Genomic DNA, 12,500 nt, shown 5'->3' with positions numbered 1-12,500 from the left:
CGCCGGCACGGTTTGAAAAAACAACAGGTTGTCAGCAATCGTCCGAGGTATCGTTCATCGGGGGACAGACTAAATTACTCCGGTCTCACATTTACGCTGGTTTATCAGGCTGGTGTAATGCATATAAATGTACATAGGAACAGACACGTAGAGAAACACACATCCATGACCTGCAAGTCAGTGTCATAAATTATTACTGTGTAATGCACATAAATATACATTACACAGTCCAGTAGTAGGAACAGATAGGTAGCGAAACATGCATACATAGAGTAGATACATACAGTGTGCACATATACGCACATGTAGATACATACAGTACACACACACATATGGTACATACTGCACTTCACATAATGAATTCATCCAAAGGTACATGATAAATTACAGTGTACTAATTAAATGACATGATGAGACAGCTCTGTCTATTTCTGCCTGTAGGTTTTGGAGGGGCAAGCTTTAACTTGCATGGTGTGACTGTAATACATGTACGCAGAACTACTTTGATTTTATACAGATGTATGCAGGGAAGAAGACAAGGGGGACAAACAGGTCACATGTCCCGGGCCCAGGAAGAGAAGGGGGCCCTGAATTGGGTTCTCATTACATTCTATGTATTGGGTGGAGGGTCCTTTCAGAAGACGTTGTCCCGGGCCCAGCAACAGCTGTCAGCGGCCCTGGATGTATGCAGCAACTCTTTTTTTAATTGAAGGTATATAATCACATATCTTGCATGCGTTCATGATGAGGTTACCAGATATGCTCAGAAAAGACGCCAAATAGGGCAAAACAACACATTCTACATCCGGCGCCTAAACAGCTGTTGAGAGAGTTTTGTAGGAAAACTTGGATCTTACAGACCCACCCAGCCAACATTTTTGGGTACATGTCACATCACATGACAAGGATAACGTGACATCTTCCATTTCTGCTTGTTAAGCTTTCAGCACAAGCCAAGGCCTGCTCAGAGAGATGGCTGAGGCACTGATGGCTGAAAAGATCCAATTATTGGGGCCCCCTTCATCAGTTTACAATTGACTTGGCCCTGGGTGGCTGGGCCTCAGAGAGGGTTCATGCTTATCCCCCTTCTGGGTGGCCCAATATGCAGTATGGCTAACACGGCACTAGAGAAAAGCATGACAGCAGAAGACTCGCTATTCTGTTTTTATAGGCTTTTTGTGTCTTTATTAATGATAGGACTAATCTGGTATTATTGACCTTAATGTTCTCATGTACTGTATGTTGATTTTCTTTGTAAACTTTGGCAACACTGATACTCCCAGGCATGCCAATAAAGCACATCTGAATTAGAATTTGAGTTTGATAGGACAATGGAGAGTATGACAGGAAGACAGTAGGAGAGAGAGACCGGGGGAGGGCTGGGAATTGACCCAAGCCGGACTCAAAACTGGGTCCCCATGGACATGGGCATGCAAGCAGGGCAGCACCACAAGGGTAGCACGCACCCCCAGGTCTCGTTATTCTTACCTCTTTCCTGCGCTTGTCAGAGCTGCGGCAGCGGTCGGTGGCTCCGAAGCAGAAGCACTTGGTGCAGCCCTTGGGGTTGGTGGGGTCCAGGTGGAAGGTGCCCAGGCGGCACTGGTCACAGCGATCACCCTCCACATTTTCCTAAATTGGAAATAGGGGAGGAGCGGTCAGCCTCACCAAGTTCAGCTTTGATTGGCACATTTTATCGAAAAGGTGAACTGACCACCACATGATAGTGTTTGTGTCGGTCTATAAAATATGAAGTTGAGACTATAGGCTACTAAAAAATTGTTATAATGTTTAAAAATGTAAATGTAGATTTTTTTCTTAATATTTTCAGCATTCCAAGTACATATTAGGAGTATTTATTGATGACAGTCCTTAAGTTGCCTTTATAAAGCACCTTTGACATAATGAAGGGGGACCTTCATGGCATAACACTCATTTAATCTCATGCTTAATGCTGAGACATCACTGGCTGTGTCCCCCTGTACCATACCTTGCAGAGGCACCGTCCGCTGTGCGAGTCACACACTTCGCTCTCGGTGCCGGCCTCGTTGCAGTCACATGGCCTGCAGTTGGGGTATCCATAGAAACCGGGGGCGCAGCGGTCACACTGGCGGCCAATGATGTTGTTCTTGCATCTGAGTGGGGCACGCAGGGAGGTGGAAGATTAAAAACGCTGATTTACATTCAGAGAAAAAGTCTCTTATAAACATTTACGGATATAAATATCCTTTAGTTGTTGTGCCAAAAATAGGCAAAATTCTCCTACGTCTTGGGAGAGCTAAGTAAGTGAGTGGAGTGTGTATATGAGCATGTCTAGGGAGTTTTGAAAGGTCATTTTTGTCTATCTGAGTGCCTGTAATCAGGCAGGCTTATAGTTCAGCTGTATTTCAGACTGTGCGACCCCGGAGGCTGCGATTTCTCAGTGCCTGTTTTACGGCCCTGTGCCCTGTCTTGTCTGGACAGATCCGCTGGATTCCTGGCTGCGGAGTGGGAATGTGCCTGGGGAATGCGGCACCTCTCTGCGGAATTCCTCTCCGCAGGTACGATTACGGATGCAGGGATAGAGGGAGCGTGGTGGAGGGGGAGAGAGGAAATGGAGTGAGAGACGACGATTATAGATGGAGGTGAAGAGGCATAGAGCAAGCAGGTTAGGAGCGGAGACAGGGTAGTGGGAGAGAGGGATAGAGACAGCAAGTTAGAAGAGAGTCTACACTGCATTGCAAGCCAGTTAAACTTAACAAGTTGCCCTGCTGCCTTAAGCTTGTTAGTGAACTCCATGCAAGGTTTAACTCAACTCAAAGCTTTCTCAAGTTGAGTTAACTTTCAAACTTATGGCAGCAGAGCAACTTCCTTTTTTACGTTCAACTGGCTGCAATATTTTACAGTGTACGGAGATAAGAATAGAGAGCGAGTGAAGGAATGAGTTAGAGAAGAGCAGATAAAATACAGGTAGACATGGAGAGAGGTAACAAGTCAGAATAGACTCTTCAAGAGAGTGAGATAGAGATAGAAGGAGAGAAGAATAGAGTGAGGGAGCAAGTTAGGGGGGAGAGTCCATAGGGACAGGGGGAGAGAGGAGGACATGAGGAGAGGGGGATAGAGGGAGTGTGCAAGGAGAGAGAAGTGCAGAAAGAGAAGACTGTAAGAGAGAAAAATGTGACTGAGCAGGGGTCATTGTTCCATTGACCCCTCTCCATATGAAGACAAGAGCTCTCAATCCAAGACCTATGTGTCCTACGACTCCAAGAACTCTGGTCACACTGCCCTGTGCCTGCTGGGGACTGACCAGTGGGCTTTTATTTCCTCTCCTAGTTTGGTGATTCTGGAGTGCGTTATTATTATGTCCCAGGCTAAAATAGGGGCCTGGCATCGTGGGCTAAATGACAGACTGAGGACGCAGAGCGCACTGTTTTCCCAGGCACTGATTTATGGGAAGTTAAGAGCAAGAGGGTGCGTGCATGAGTGCGTGCGTGTGAGGGTGTGTGCATGTGTGCGTGCGCCCGTGTGTGTTTAGTGGATCCCAGCAAAAGACTAGCATAATATTTGAACACGCTCCCTCTAAGCTACTGTGCCAGTCTATTTCTATCCTCCTCTATAAGTGTATAAACACAGGAGAGGAAATAAGGTCTAATGATATCAGATGATGCTTCCCTGCTTCACTCTTCCTCATTGCAGTACTTCATACCCCTGCCAACAGACTGCTGAAACCACTGGGTCTCGCTCACCAATATTATTACGTAGTTACCAGAATTGTTTCGTTATGTTGTTAGTAATGTCCCATTCAAAAATAATAATAAAAGTGTGTGGTTTTGTTTTCCAATGAGCAAATACAGTTGAGGCTTTTCACACCTGAAGAAGTACCAGATCTTGAAAGCAAAGTAAATGCAGTCTTCAAAACTGTGCAAGAGCGCTTTTAGCAATTGTAAATGTAAACGTAATCATGACTGTGAAAGTAAGTTGGTGACAAAGGCCCTGTGAGTCCAGGAGCAGTAGTACTGAGCTCTGAGGTCTGAGGTCTGACCTGCACTGTCCGCTGTTGGTGTCACAGTTGATGTCAGCGGAGGTGACTCCGGGCCTGGAGCAGTTGCATATCTCGCAGCCCACCAGGGGGTGGCAGCCAAAGGTCTCCGGCTCGCACATGATGCACTCGGGACGCAGCGTACGCGGGGGGCAGATGCACTCGCCCGTCACCGGCTCACACAGACGCGTCCCACAGTTACACGCTGGTGGCAGAACACAAACAGACACATACACAACATCATGCAATGAACACACATCAAACGCAAATGTCAACTATTCCTCCACTCCAAGTGGCATTTCATTATCAAATCTACAACCAAATCTGTACAGGTTTTTCCACTTTCTTCATCTCTGTTGTCATTCTTTTACTTTCCTACAGTTGTTGTGTTCATTTTAATTGCCCCATACCCTGTCTCTATCTATCCCTGAGTAAGGTCTACTCACGTCTGCAGTTGGGGAAGCCCCAGTATCCGGTGGCACACTGTGAGCAGTCTCGGCCGATGACGTTGGGGCGGCACTGGCACTGTCCTCCGAAAGGCTCGCAGGTGTCACTCTCAGCTCCGGCCTCGTGGCAGCCGCATGGCAGGGCCCCGTCGTTGAAGAACGCAGACAGGGACACGGCAGAGCTGCGACAGAATGGGGTGGTTCTCTCCGCACTGAGGAAGAGGAGAAGAGAGGAGAAGAGAAGAGAAGAGAAGAGAAGAGAAGAGAAGAGAAGAGAAGAGAAGAGAAGAGAAGAGAAGAGAAGAGAGGAGAAGAGAAGAAGAGAAGAGAAGAGAAGAGAAGAGAAGAGAAGAGAAGAGAAGAGAAGAGAAGAGAAGAGAAGAGAAGAGAAGACCAGAGGCAAGCAGTGGAGAAGAAGAGAGGAGAGGATGAGAGGAGAGGAGAGGACGAGAGGAGAGGAGAGGACGAGAGGATATGAGAGGAGAGGACGAGAGGAGAGGATGAGAGGAAAAAGGGATGCAAGTTAGAGGGTGTAGCAAAATAGTTGAAGCCTAATGAGGCACTCATGATGAAAGTAATGCACTGTTAGCAAGCCCTAACACAGAATGAGATAATCAATTTCATGAACTTGCCATTTTTGGACATGTTCGCTGTCTATTTGCAGTTTATCGTACAGGATTATTCATATTATTCTTACTCGATATAGAAGCTGTTCTGTCCACAGTTGCTGATGAAGTCGTATGATTTGTCCAGAGGCTCCTCGTCCAGAACACTGGAGCTGTAGCTGTTCTCTGGCACCACCAGAACATAGTCCTATAGCAAGCAGACAACACACCATGCCAGTCAGATACATAAAACACATAGGTACACATAGCACTTTCACACATACAGTATGCCATTCTAAAACACAAAAAGGTACAAACTATTGCAATCATAACTTCATGTTAGAGGAGGCTGCACCAGACCCTTTCAGTCCAATGGACCTTGATGAATAAATCCAGTAAATTATATAGAATGGAAAAGTTAGAGGTTTTATTTCCTAAATAATGTTATGAGATGAAATAAAACAAGAAAAGGGATTTCATGTGTGCAGATGTTTGTCGTGCAACTTGACACAGGATGTGTACATTCTTGTAACTTGTTTACCCAGCGGTCAGTGATATATACTTGCAAACTGTATACATTCCAAGCACTGTGCTGTGTGTGCAAATAGCTCACCAGCCAAAGTGTTTTGCCCTCTGGCACACGCACGGTCACAATCACTTCATGGTCCGTCACATCCAGGATGACCTGGTTCTCCGCAATCAGAAGACTACGACAGCCGTACCCATGAGGACAGAAGGAAGCATTGGCATGACCTGAGGGGAACACAGACACAGAGGGTGTGAGGAAAGGAAGAACTCGTCACCCTCCTACATCTTACCCTGAGGTCTATCATAAACTTCTGAGTTAGTCATGTTCAAATAAAGGCTTTTTATAGTTTTTAGATAAAGAATAGTGCCTTACACTCCTTACTTTTTGATGAGATTTTTCCCCTACACCAAAGAGTACCTTCAAGATTTTGTCTACAATTCCTGAGCACTTCTGAGTCTTTCTGCATTTCATGAAACATGAAAGAAGTTATTTTAAGGAGATTACTTCTAAAGCGACTACTGTCCAGTAGCTTTTGTTTTGCAGCTCAAATTGTGCATGACTGTGTATAAAAGCCTAGAGCCATGTGAAATAATTTGGTGCAGCGTAGTGAAAAGTAATCACTTCAAGTCAAGTCAAGTCAAGTCACATTTATTTATTAAAGCACTCTAAAAGCAACAGCTGACAAGTGCTGAGATCAAACCAGCAGGCTAAAACAACACGTCAGAAGAAGAGAAATCAAAACTGTATCATGATTTGACAAAATGTCTCAGATTTATTTGCTTCCACTGTTAGACTCAGTCAAAAAAGCAGGAGCAAAAAAGTTCTTTTTTTTTACTTTACTTTTGTCTGTGCTAATTTGGTCTTTCTCCTAGGTTAGACACTTGGCTAAGTGGGCTTTAACCAGTTTCAGCAAGACTTTAAGTAAGGGTTAACGTTCGGCGAGAAGGTCGCTACCGTGGAATAGCAGCACGACAGAGAGAATCTTTAGACCCCGACGCGGAGCGGAGGGGTCTTGTTCTCTCTGAAGTGCTGCTATTCCACAAAGCGACCGACTCGCCGAAAGTTAACCCGCTTATTATATGGATATACTTAAATGATTCACACATGCGGGGACATTTCTTAAGACCTATTAAGATTGTTGCTGCGCAAAACAAAACAGTGCCGTTGTGGAACACCGCTAGGCAACAGCTAGGTAGGCTAGCCAGGACAACAGGTGTTGTCTATCACAGCAGCTGATTAGAGTGACAAAAGACCGGACCCCCTGCGGAGTGATATGAAACATTCGCTTTAGCCACTGACTTGTATACAAGCCAGTGGCTTTAGCAGTGAACGTCTTGTTGCCATTGACAGCGGTAGCCAGGACAACGGGTGCTGTCTATCACAGCAGCTGATTAGAGTCTTGATGAAAAGTCGCTTTAGCAGTGAAAAGTCTTGTTGCCATTGACAGCGGTCTGTTATAGACCAACCCGTCCGTTATCGAAAAATAACAGACGTCCGAACGTTGGGGAGCCCCGTTGAAATGAATGGAGCATTCGACAGATGACGTCACAACCATATAATAATGTATAATGACAAAAATTGTAATGTATAACTAAAAGACTATTCCCAATAGACTGAATAGACCAGTGGTTCTCCACCTTTTTTGAATAAACGCCCATTGACCTGATCACAAGCCTCCCAACACAACCTCGACCTCATTATAAAGCTGCGAACACCCCCCTTAGTATTAAAAAACAAAAAAGACTCATTCCCCCCAATGGCAACTTCTCAACGCCCCCTTGGGGCTCCCCAAGGCCCCCTGTTCTCCCGTTGAGAAACAATATTGTAGAGCAGTGGTTTCCAAATGGCGGCCCGCGGCCCAGATCCGGCCTGGGCATGGCAAACATTTGGCCCGTCATGAAGTCGGAACAAATAAAAACATAGATTTGTCCTATCTGTGGCCACACGGTTGGGCGATTTGTTTGGCCCTCAGCATCATTTTTGATACATAATTTGGCCCAAGGGGAAAAATAATTGTAGACCACTGTTGTAGAGCATGTTATTATGTACTTTGCTGTTATTTTTTGCACTAGAAAAAAAACAACAGAATATAGCAGCTAGACTAGAGCAGCAGGCTGACCTTGCCAGATGCGTCCCCCGTTGACGTAGACCTGCGTGGCGTAGGTAGGGTGGTCCGGCTGGTGGTAGTGCAGGATGAAGACGTAGCGACCCAGGTCGTGCACTCGGGTGGTGTACACCACGGCATTCTGAAGAGGACACATCACACATTAAAACACTCAGGTTTACTTTACTACGTGATGGAAACGTAGACAGTTGTTGCTCAGTCTAAATCGTTGTCTTGCAAAGCTTGCTGATAATGAATGAATGTTTTTTTAATAACTCCAGCGATCTATTTGTTCTTCCTCATCTTCATCTCTGAGGTGTGTTTTGATCATGCCAAAAGAATTGTCATTGCTACAACTGTACTCGTTTATCCTTATTCACATTACAACCAATTACCCTGATGGGAAGATGAAGGGAGAGACACAGAAAGAAGATCAGAGCGGAGAAGAGATAATCCTGTTCCCATCACATTCCAAGAGACGCCAGTAGTCCCACTGGTCACTGGGTTCACATGGCGGCACATCGCAGTACACAGTGCACACAATAAAACCCAACCCCTGCATCTAGCCCATCACACACACAGTCAGCCATGGGCACATGGTCAGGAAGACAGGCTGCCAGTTCAGTTCCCAATTTGGGAAACGCAGCCCTGGTTTGTGGGGGGAGTGAACGACCAGCGGTCTCCCCAACCCTCGTCCATAACTGAGTACAGTCCATGGTACTGTCTCCCCATAAAGCGCCCCTTGGAGTATAATCTGGGCTGCACACTTGTAAGGAGGCATAACCACAAATCTGTTGTATGGTGTGTTTTATCACGAGGAAATAGGATCAAACACAAGCAGGTAATTGGAGTGCTTCTGGGTCTTCACCTTTTTCCCTTGGTGCTCATCAGTGTAGGGTCTCTCAAACTTGCTCCGAGTAGACACATGCTGAGACACTCAAGGTTGCAATTTTTACTTTTTGTTGTAGCCAAATAATACAAAGTGAACATTGCCACATTGAGTGCCTCAGCATTTGTCTACCTGGACCAAGGAAAATAGGTCTTTGCCAGTGGGTCTTTCACTTCTCATACGTGGCTGAGCTGAGCTGAATAGGGCTAAGCTGACCTGCGAAGCGTCCAGGTGGACGAGGTCTGTGTTGTCTGCGGCGGTGGCGGGTCGGTTGCTGGCGGGCCAGGTGGACACTTGGTCTCCTTGGACGCCTGGCTCAGGTGGGGAGGCCAGGATGGGCTCTTGCACAGAGGAGGCCTGACCATCCTTCAGGATCAGGGCCTTGGGTGGGGTCTGGAACCGGGACGGGATGCAGGAACCACTAATACACAGAGCACATCAGAAGAGGAGACAGGTGCGGCAACGTTGTCAACATGTTGTTAACAAAGAACTTTCGTTAGTCAAGGTGTTGGGGGTTAGGTCAGTTTCAGAGATATGTGACAATCATCATTGCGAAGGCTATGCTGTGCAGCTTGATATGAAACATGACATAAAAGAATTCAATGGGACATTGAATTAAATACTGTTTGGAATAAAGGAAACATGAACAAAGTAACAATGTGCAGAACAGTGGCTATACAGTATATTTGTAATGCCCTGTTGTTTGAATGTTGAATGCCTAATTTACCTGTCAGGAAGGAACTGCCCGTGTGTGCTAATGCAATGCTTCTTGGGTACCAAGTACTCCATGGTGAACTCTTTCTTGGGGATGAGGTAGACTTTGTTCTAGGTGAGCAGAAACAAAGGTAGTTTATTAGTTCATCACACAATCACAATATTTTACTTGGACAGCATTGATTATAGGTCATCTAAAACTACTAATTAACCATTAGTGGTAGTAATCTAAAACCAATTGCACTGTGTTCTCACCAGGAAGAAGTTTGCTCTGTCGCCAATGAACTCCAGATCGATCTCAGTAGAGAGGGGGAAGGAGGCCACACCATTCTGGTTGCTCACGACAACAGCTCGGCACAGGAAGCTGAGGGCAAGTAAAACCAAAGGATTGTTTAAGCATGATCTCTTTAGCGTACAGTCACATTTTATTTTACTTTCTTGTCGATGGATGTGAAAGAGAAGTCTGTCCATTAAAAAAAGAAAGTGTAGTTGTCACAGAGTGGTTTAGACAGCTTAGATACATAATTAACAAAACCACATTGTATTGTATTGACTGCTGAATGTTGGCACTGACCTGTATTTGCAGTGGGCCAGGGTGATGCGCTCCTGTTTCGTGGGCTCGCCGGGTGTGTTGACAGACACAGTGAGGCTCTGAGCGGTCTCCTCCTCACTGGCGTACTCCACCACTATCACATAGTCTCCTGGGGCATGCATCTTACCCACCAGCTGCACATTAATCTACAGGAGGAAGGAGAACCAGAAAATGCTGTTACATACATGAAAAAAGTAATAACTAAACTCATACAGTACAGTAAAATGTCAGATTGATATTGATTTGTTATAGCATGACAAAAGACCAACAAAGGTCGGCGTCTGCGCCTCCAACTTAACACCCGTCTATTGCTTGGTGCGTGCACTCCCAAAAAGTAGTAATCACTCAAGACAATAGGAAAAAAGGAGGCGCACACAAGGCTTGTGTGAAAAAGTGTATTAAAGTCGAACATTTTAACAACTTTAGTCTGAGGTTTAACTGGAGAAACAGACTTTTCGGAGCTAGTCCATTCTCAATGTCTCCAGTTTGTCATAGCATGTACATGATTGCAGAATTAGAGATTGCAGATGAGAGAGGAACAGATATTTCACAACATAGGGGAAAAAAACACGATTTCTATGCACACATGACCAAGTGGAGGGCACACAAAATTCCTATATCCAATATCTACATAAACTGTAATATACATGCAATATCATGTCCCTTACATCGTTGCCACTGCAGATGGCCATAGTGGGGTGTCTGGGGGTAATCTTCTCGTTCTGGCAGGGCCGGGGCAGGTGGTTGTCAGATCTGCAGCTGGCGTCGTTGCCAGAGATGAAGAGGTACTCCTCCAGAGAGAGGTACTGGTACTGCAGACAACTACGGTGGCAAGACAGATGGAACAATATAGATTGTGCATACAACAAGAACATGGAATACTACTAAAACTATGGTAATCCTGCATTGCTCTTGGGACTGTACTTTGTACCTTAACCCATTTTAGCCTGGAGACACATATACGCTGCATTCAGGCTCTTGAGATTTGAGGGTTTTTATGAAAAAAGTGGGTATGTTAGAGCTGAATGAACACATTCTTATGCAAAATGAAGGTTCTAGCTTTTAAATTAAACTTATTTCATGTTTATGTGCTTCTGAGACTGAGATATCTAGGATTTAATAGGCAGAGGGCACCCTTTCCCAAAAAGGACTTAGGCTAAAATGGGTGAATAGCAGCAAGTGTAGATGCAACTGTGGATATGGTGAAGATGTGTCTTCTAATATGTTGCAATGTGGTGCAATATGGCTACATTAATGTAAATGAGTGGAATGGAACAAAAGGAAGAATGGAATAAAACATGCTGAACAGTGCATCCTAGAGCAGTGGGTTCCAATATGGTGGTGGAGGTGCAGTATGAGTGGTGGTGCTTACTTCTGGCTGGCGTCCTGGGAGGGGCTGTATGTGCAGGGCTCTGTGACCTTGAACTGGAGGATGGGGGCCTCATAGTAGGCACTGGGCAACAGCACCAGGTAGTCCTGGACAAGGATGCAGACAGGGTGATGAAGTCAGAAAACACACACACACACGCACACACGCACACACACACACACACACACACACACACACACACACACACACACACACACACACACACACACACACACACACACACACACACACACACACACACACACACACACACACACACACACACACACACACACACACACAGAAAAGCACACAGAGAACAGCACACAGGCACCAATGCAGACACAGGAAAAAACGGAATACCGTGCAGTGTACAGTGAGCGCACATGCAACAACAAAACATGGACTTAACTGATACTTAGGTGAGATAGTCTGCTAATGTCAGATACCCATGCTCTCCACCCAAAGTAAAGAGGCAGGATTAACAGTACCTCTTCATACTTTTCTGCTATTGCATGTGTGTGCAGCTCCAGCAGAGAGCTGTAATATTGTACTAAACATATACTGATGTGAAAATAAATATCCCCATGGGACAAATGAAGACTGTAATCTACTGGTCTGAACTAGTCTGAGTAGCATCAGCAGAACTATGTTGGTACTGAAAAACAATGAAAACCCGACAAGGACCCACCACAAACATAATCCAACCAGTGCAGAGACAGCTGATCATAAAACAAGTGCACACGTCTACTGTTTACTCAGATAATTTATGTGTGTGTGGTGGAAGGAAACTAGTCTGGCCACGGATACGGATATTGACTCACCAGCAGAACACCCTCTGCCTCGATGATGATGGTCCAGGTGCCGTTGTTGAGCACGAAGGGCTCCACAAACCTGTTCTGGGGGATGCTGACGAAGGCTGGCTCAGAGCTGGGGGCAAACACGATCTCCTTGGCCTGCTCAAGACCTGCAATCAGTGGCAAATGTGGAGGAAGTCAGACATCGTACAGACATTTTGTGCAAAGTAAACATTTCTTCTCTTCAATATGCTAACATTTTTCCCAAAAAAACATTGTACCTACAGTAGGCTATATCAATTCTAAAGACACAAAACAGTGCCACAGGTCTATGAAACAAGGTTCTCATCTGTAGAAAAGCTATGAGATTTTGAAGTAATTTAAAAAAAATGAACATGGCATTGCAAAGCTACTCTATACTGTATCTAGCATTGTTTGTG

The 12,500-nt window shown here is 45.3% G+C and overlaps 1 protein-coding gene across 3 annotated transcripts in view; it reads right to left on the bottom strand.

Annotated features, from left to right (window-relative positions):
* lama5 (laminin, alpha 5) overlaps positions 1-12,500 on the bottom strand; it is a 117,752-nt gene that overhangs the window by 33,978 nt on the left and 71,274 nt on the right. For all 3 annotated transcript variants that reach the window (XM_063208848.1, XM_063208847.1, XM_063208849.1), the window contains 14 exons: positions 12,088-12,230; positions 11,267-11,370; positions 10,563-10,716; positions 9,877-10,040; positions 9,558-9,666; positions 9,316-9,413; positions 8,805-9,009; positions 7,715-7,841; positions 5,680-5,819; positions 5,159-5,274; positions 4,462-4,673; positions 4,019-4,220; positions 1,988-2,132; positions 1,489-1,629 (listed from right to left, as the gene is read on the bottom strand). In XM_063208848.1, coding sequence (XP_063064918.1) covers positions 1,489-1,629; positions 1,988-2,132; positions 4,019-4,220; positions 4,462-4,673; positions 5,159-5,274; positions 5,680-5,819; positions 7,715-7,841; positions 8,805-9,009; positions 9,316-9,413; positions 9,558-9,666; positions 9,877-10,040; positions 10,563-10,716; positions 11,267-11,370; positions 12,088-12,230 — 2,060 coding nt within the window. The remainder of the gene's footprint in view (positions 1-1,488; positions 1,630-1,987; positions 2,133-4,018; positions 4,221-4,461; positions 4,674-5,158; positions 5,275-5,679; positions 5,820-7,714; positions 7,842-8,804; positions 9,010-9,315; positions 9,414-9,557; positions 9,667-9,876; positions 10,041-10,562; positions 10,717-11,266; positions 11,371-12,087; positions 12,231-12,500) is intronic.

The sequence above is a fragment of the Engraulis encrasicolus genome, chromosome 10, assembly GCF_034702125.1.
Source record: "Engraulis encrasicolus isolate BLACKSEA-1 chromosome 10, IST_EnEncr_1.0, whole genome shotgun sequence".
Classification (NCBI taxonomy): domain Eukaryota; kingdom Metazoa; phylum Chordata; class Actinopteri; order Clupeiformes; family Engraulidae; genus Engraulis; species Engraulis encrasicolus.
This window is presented reverse-complemented; position numbering and strand designations above follow the sequence as displayed.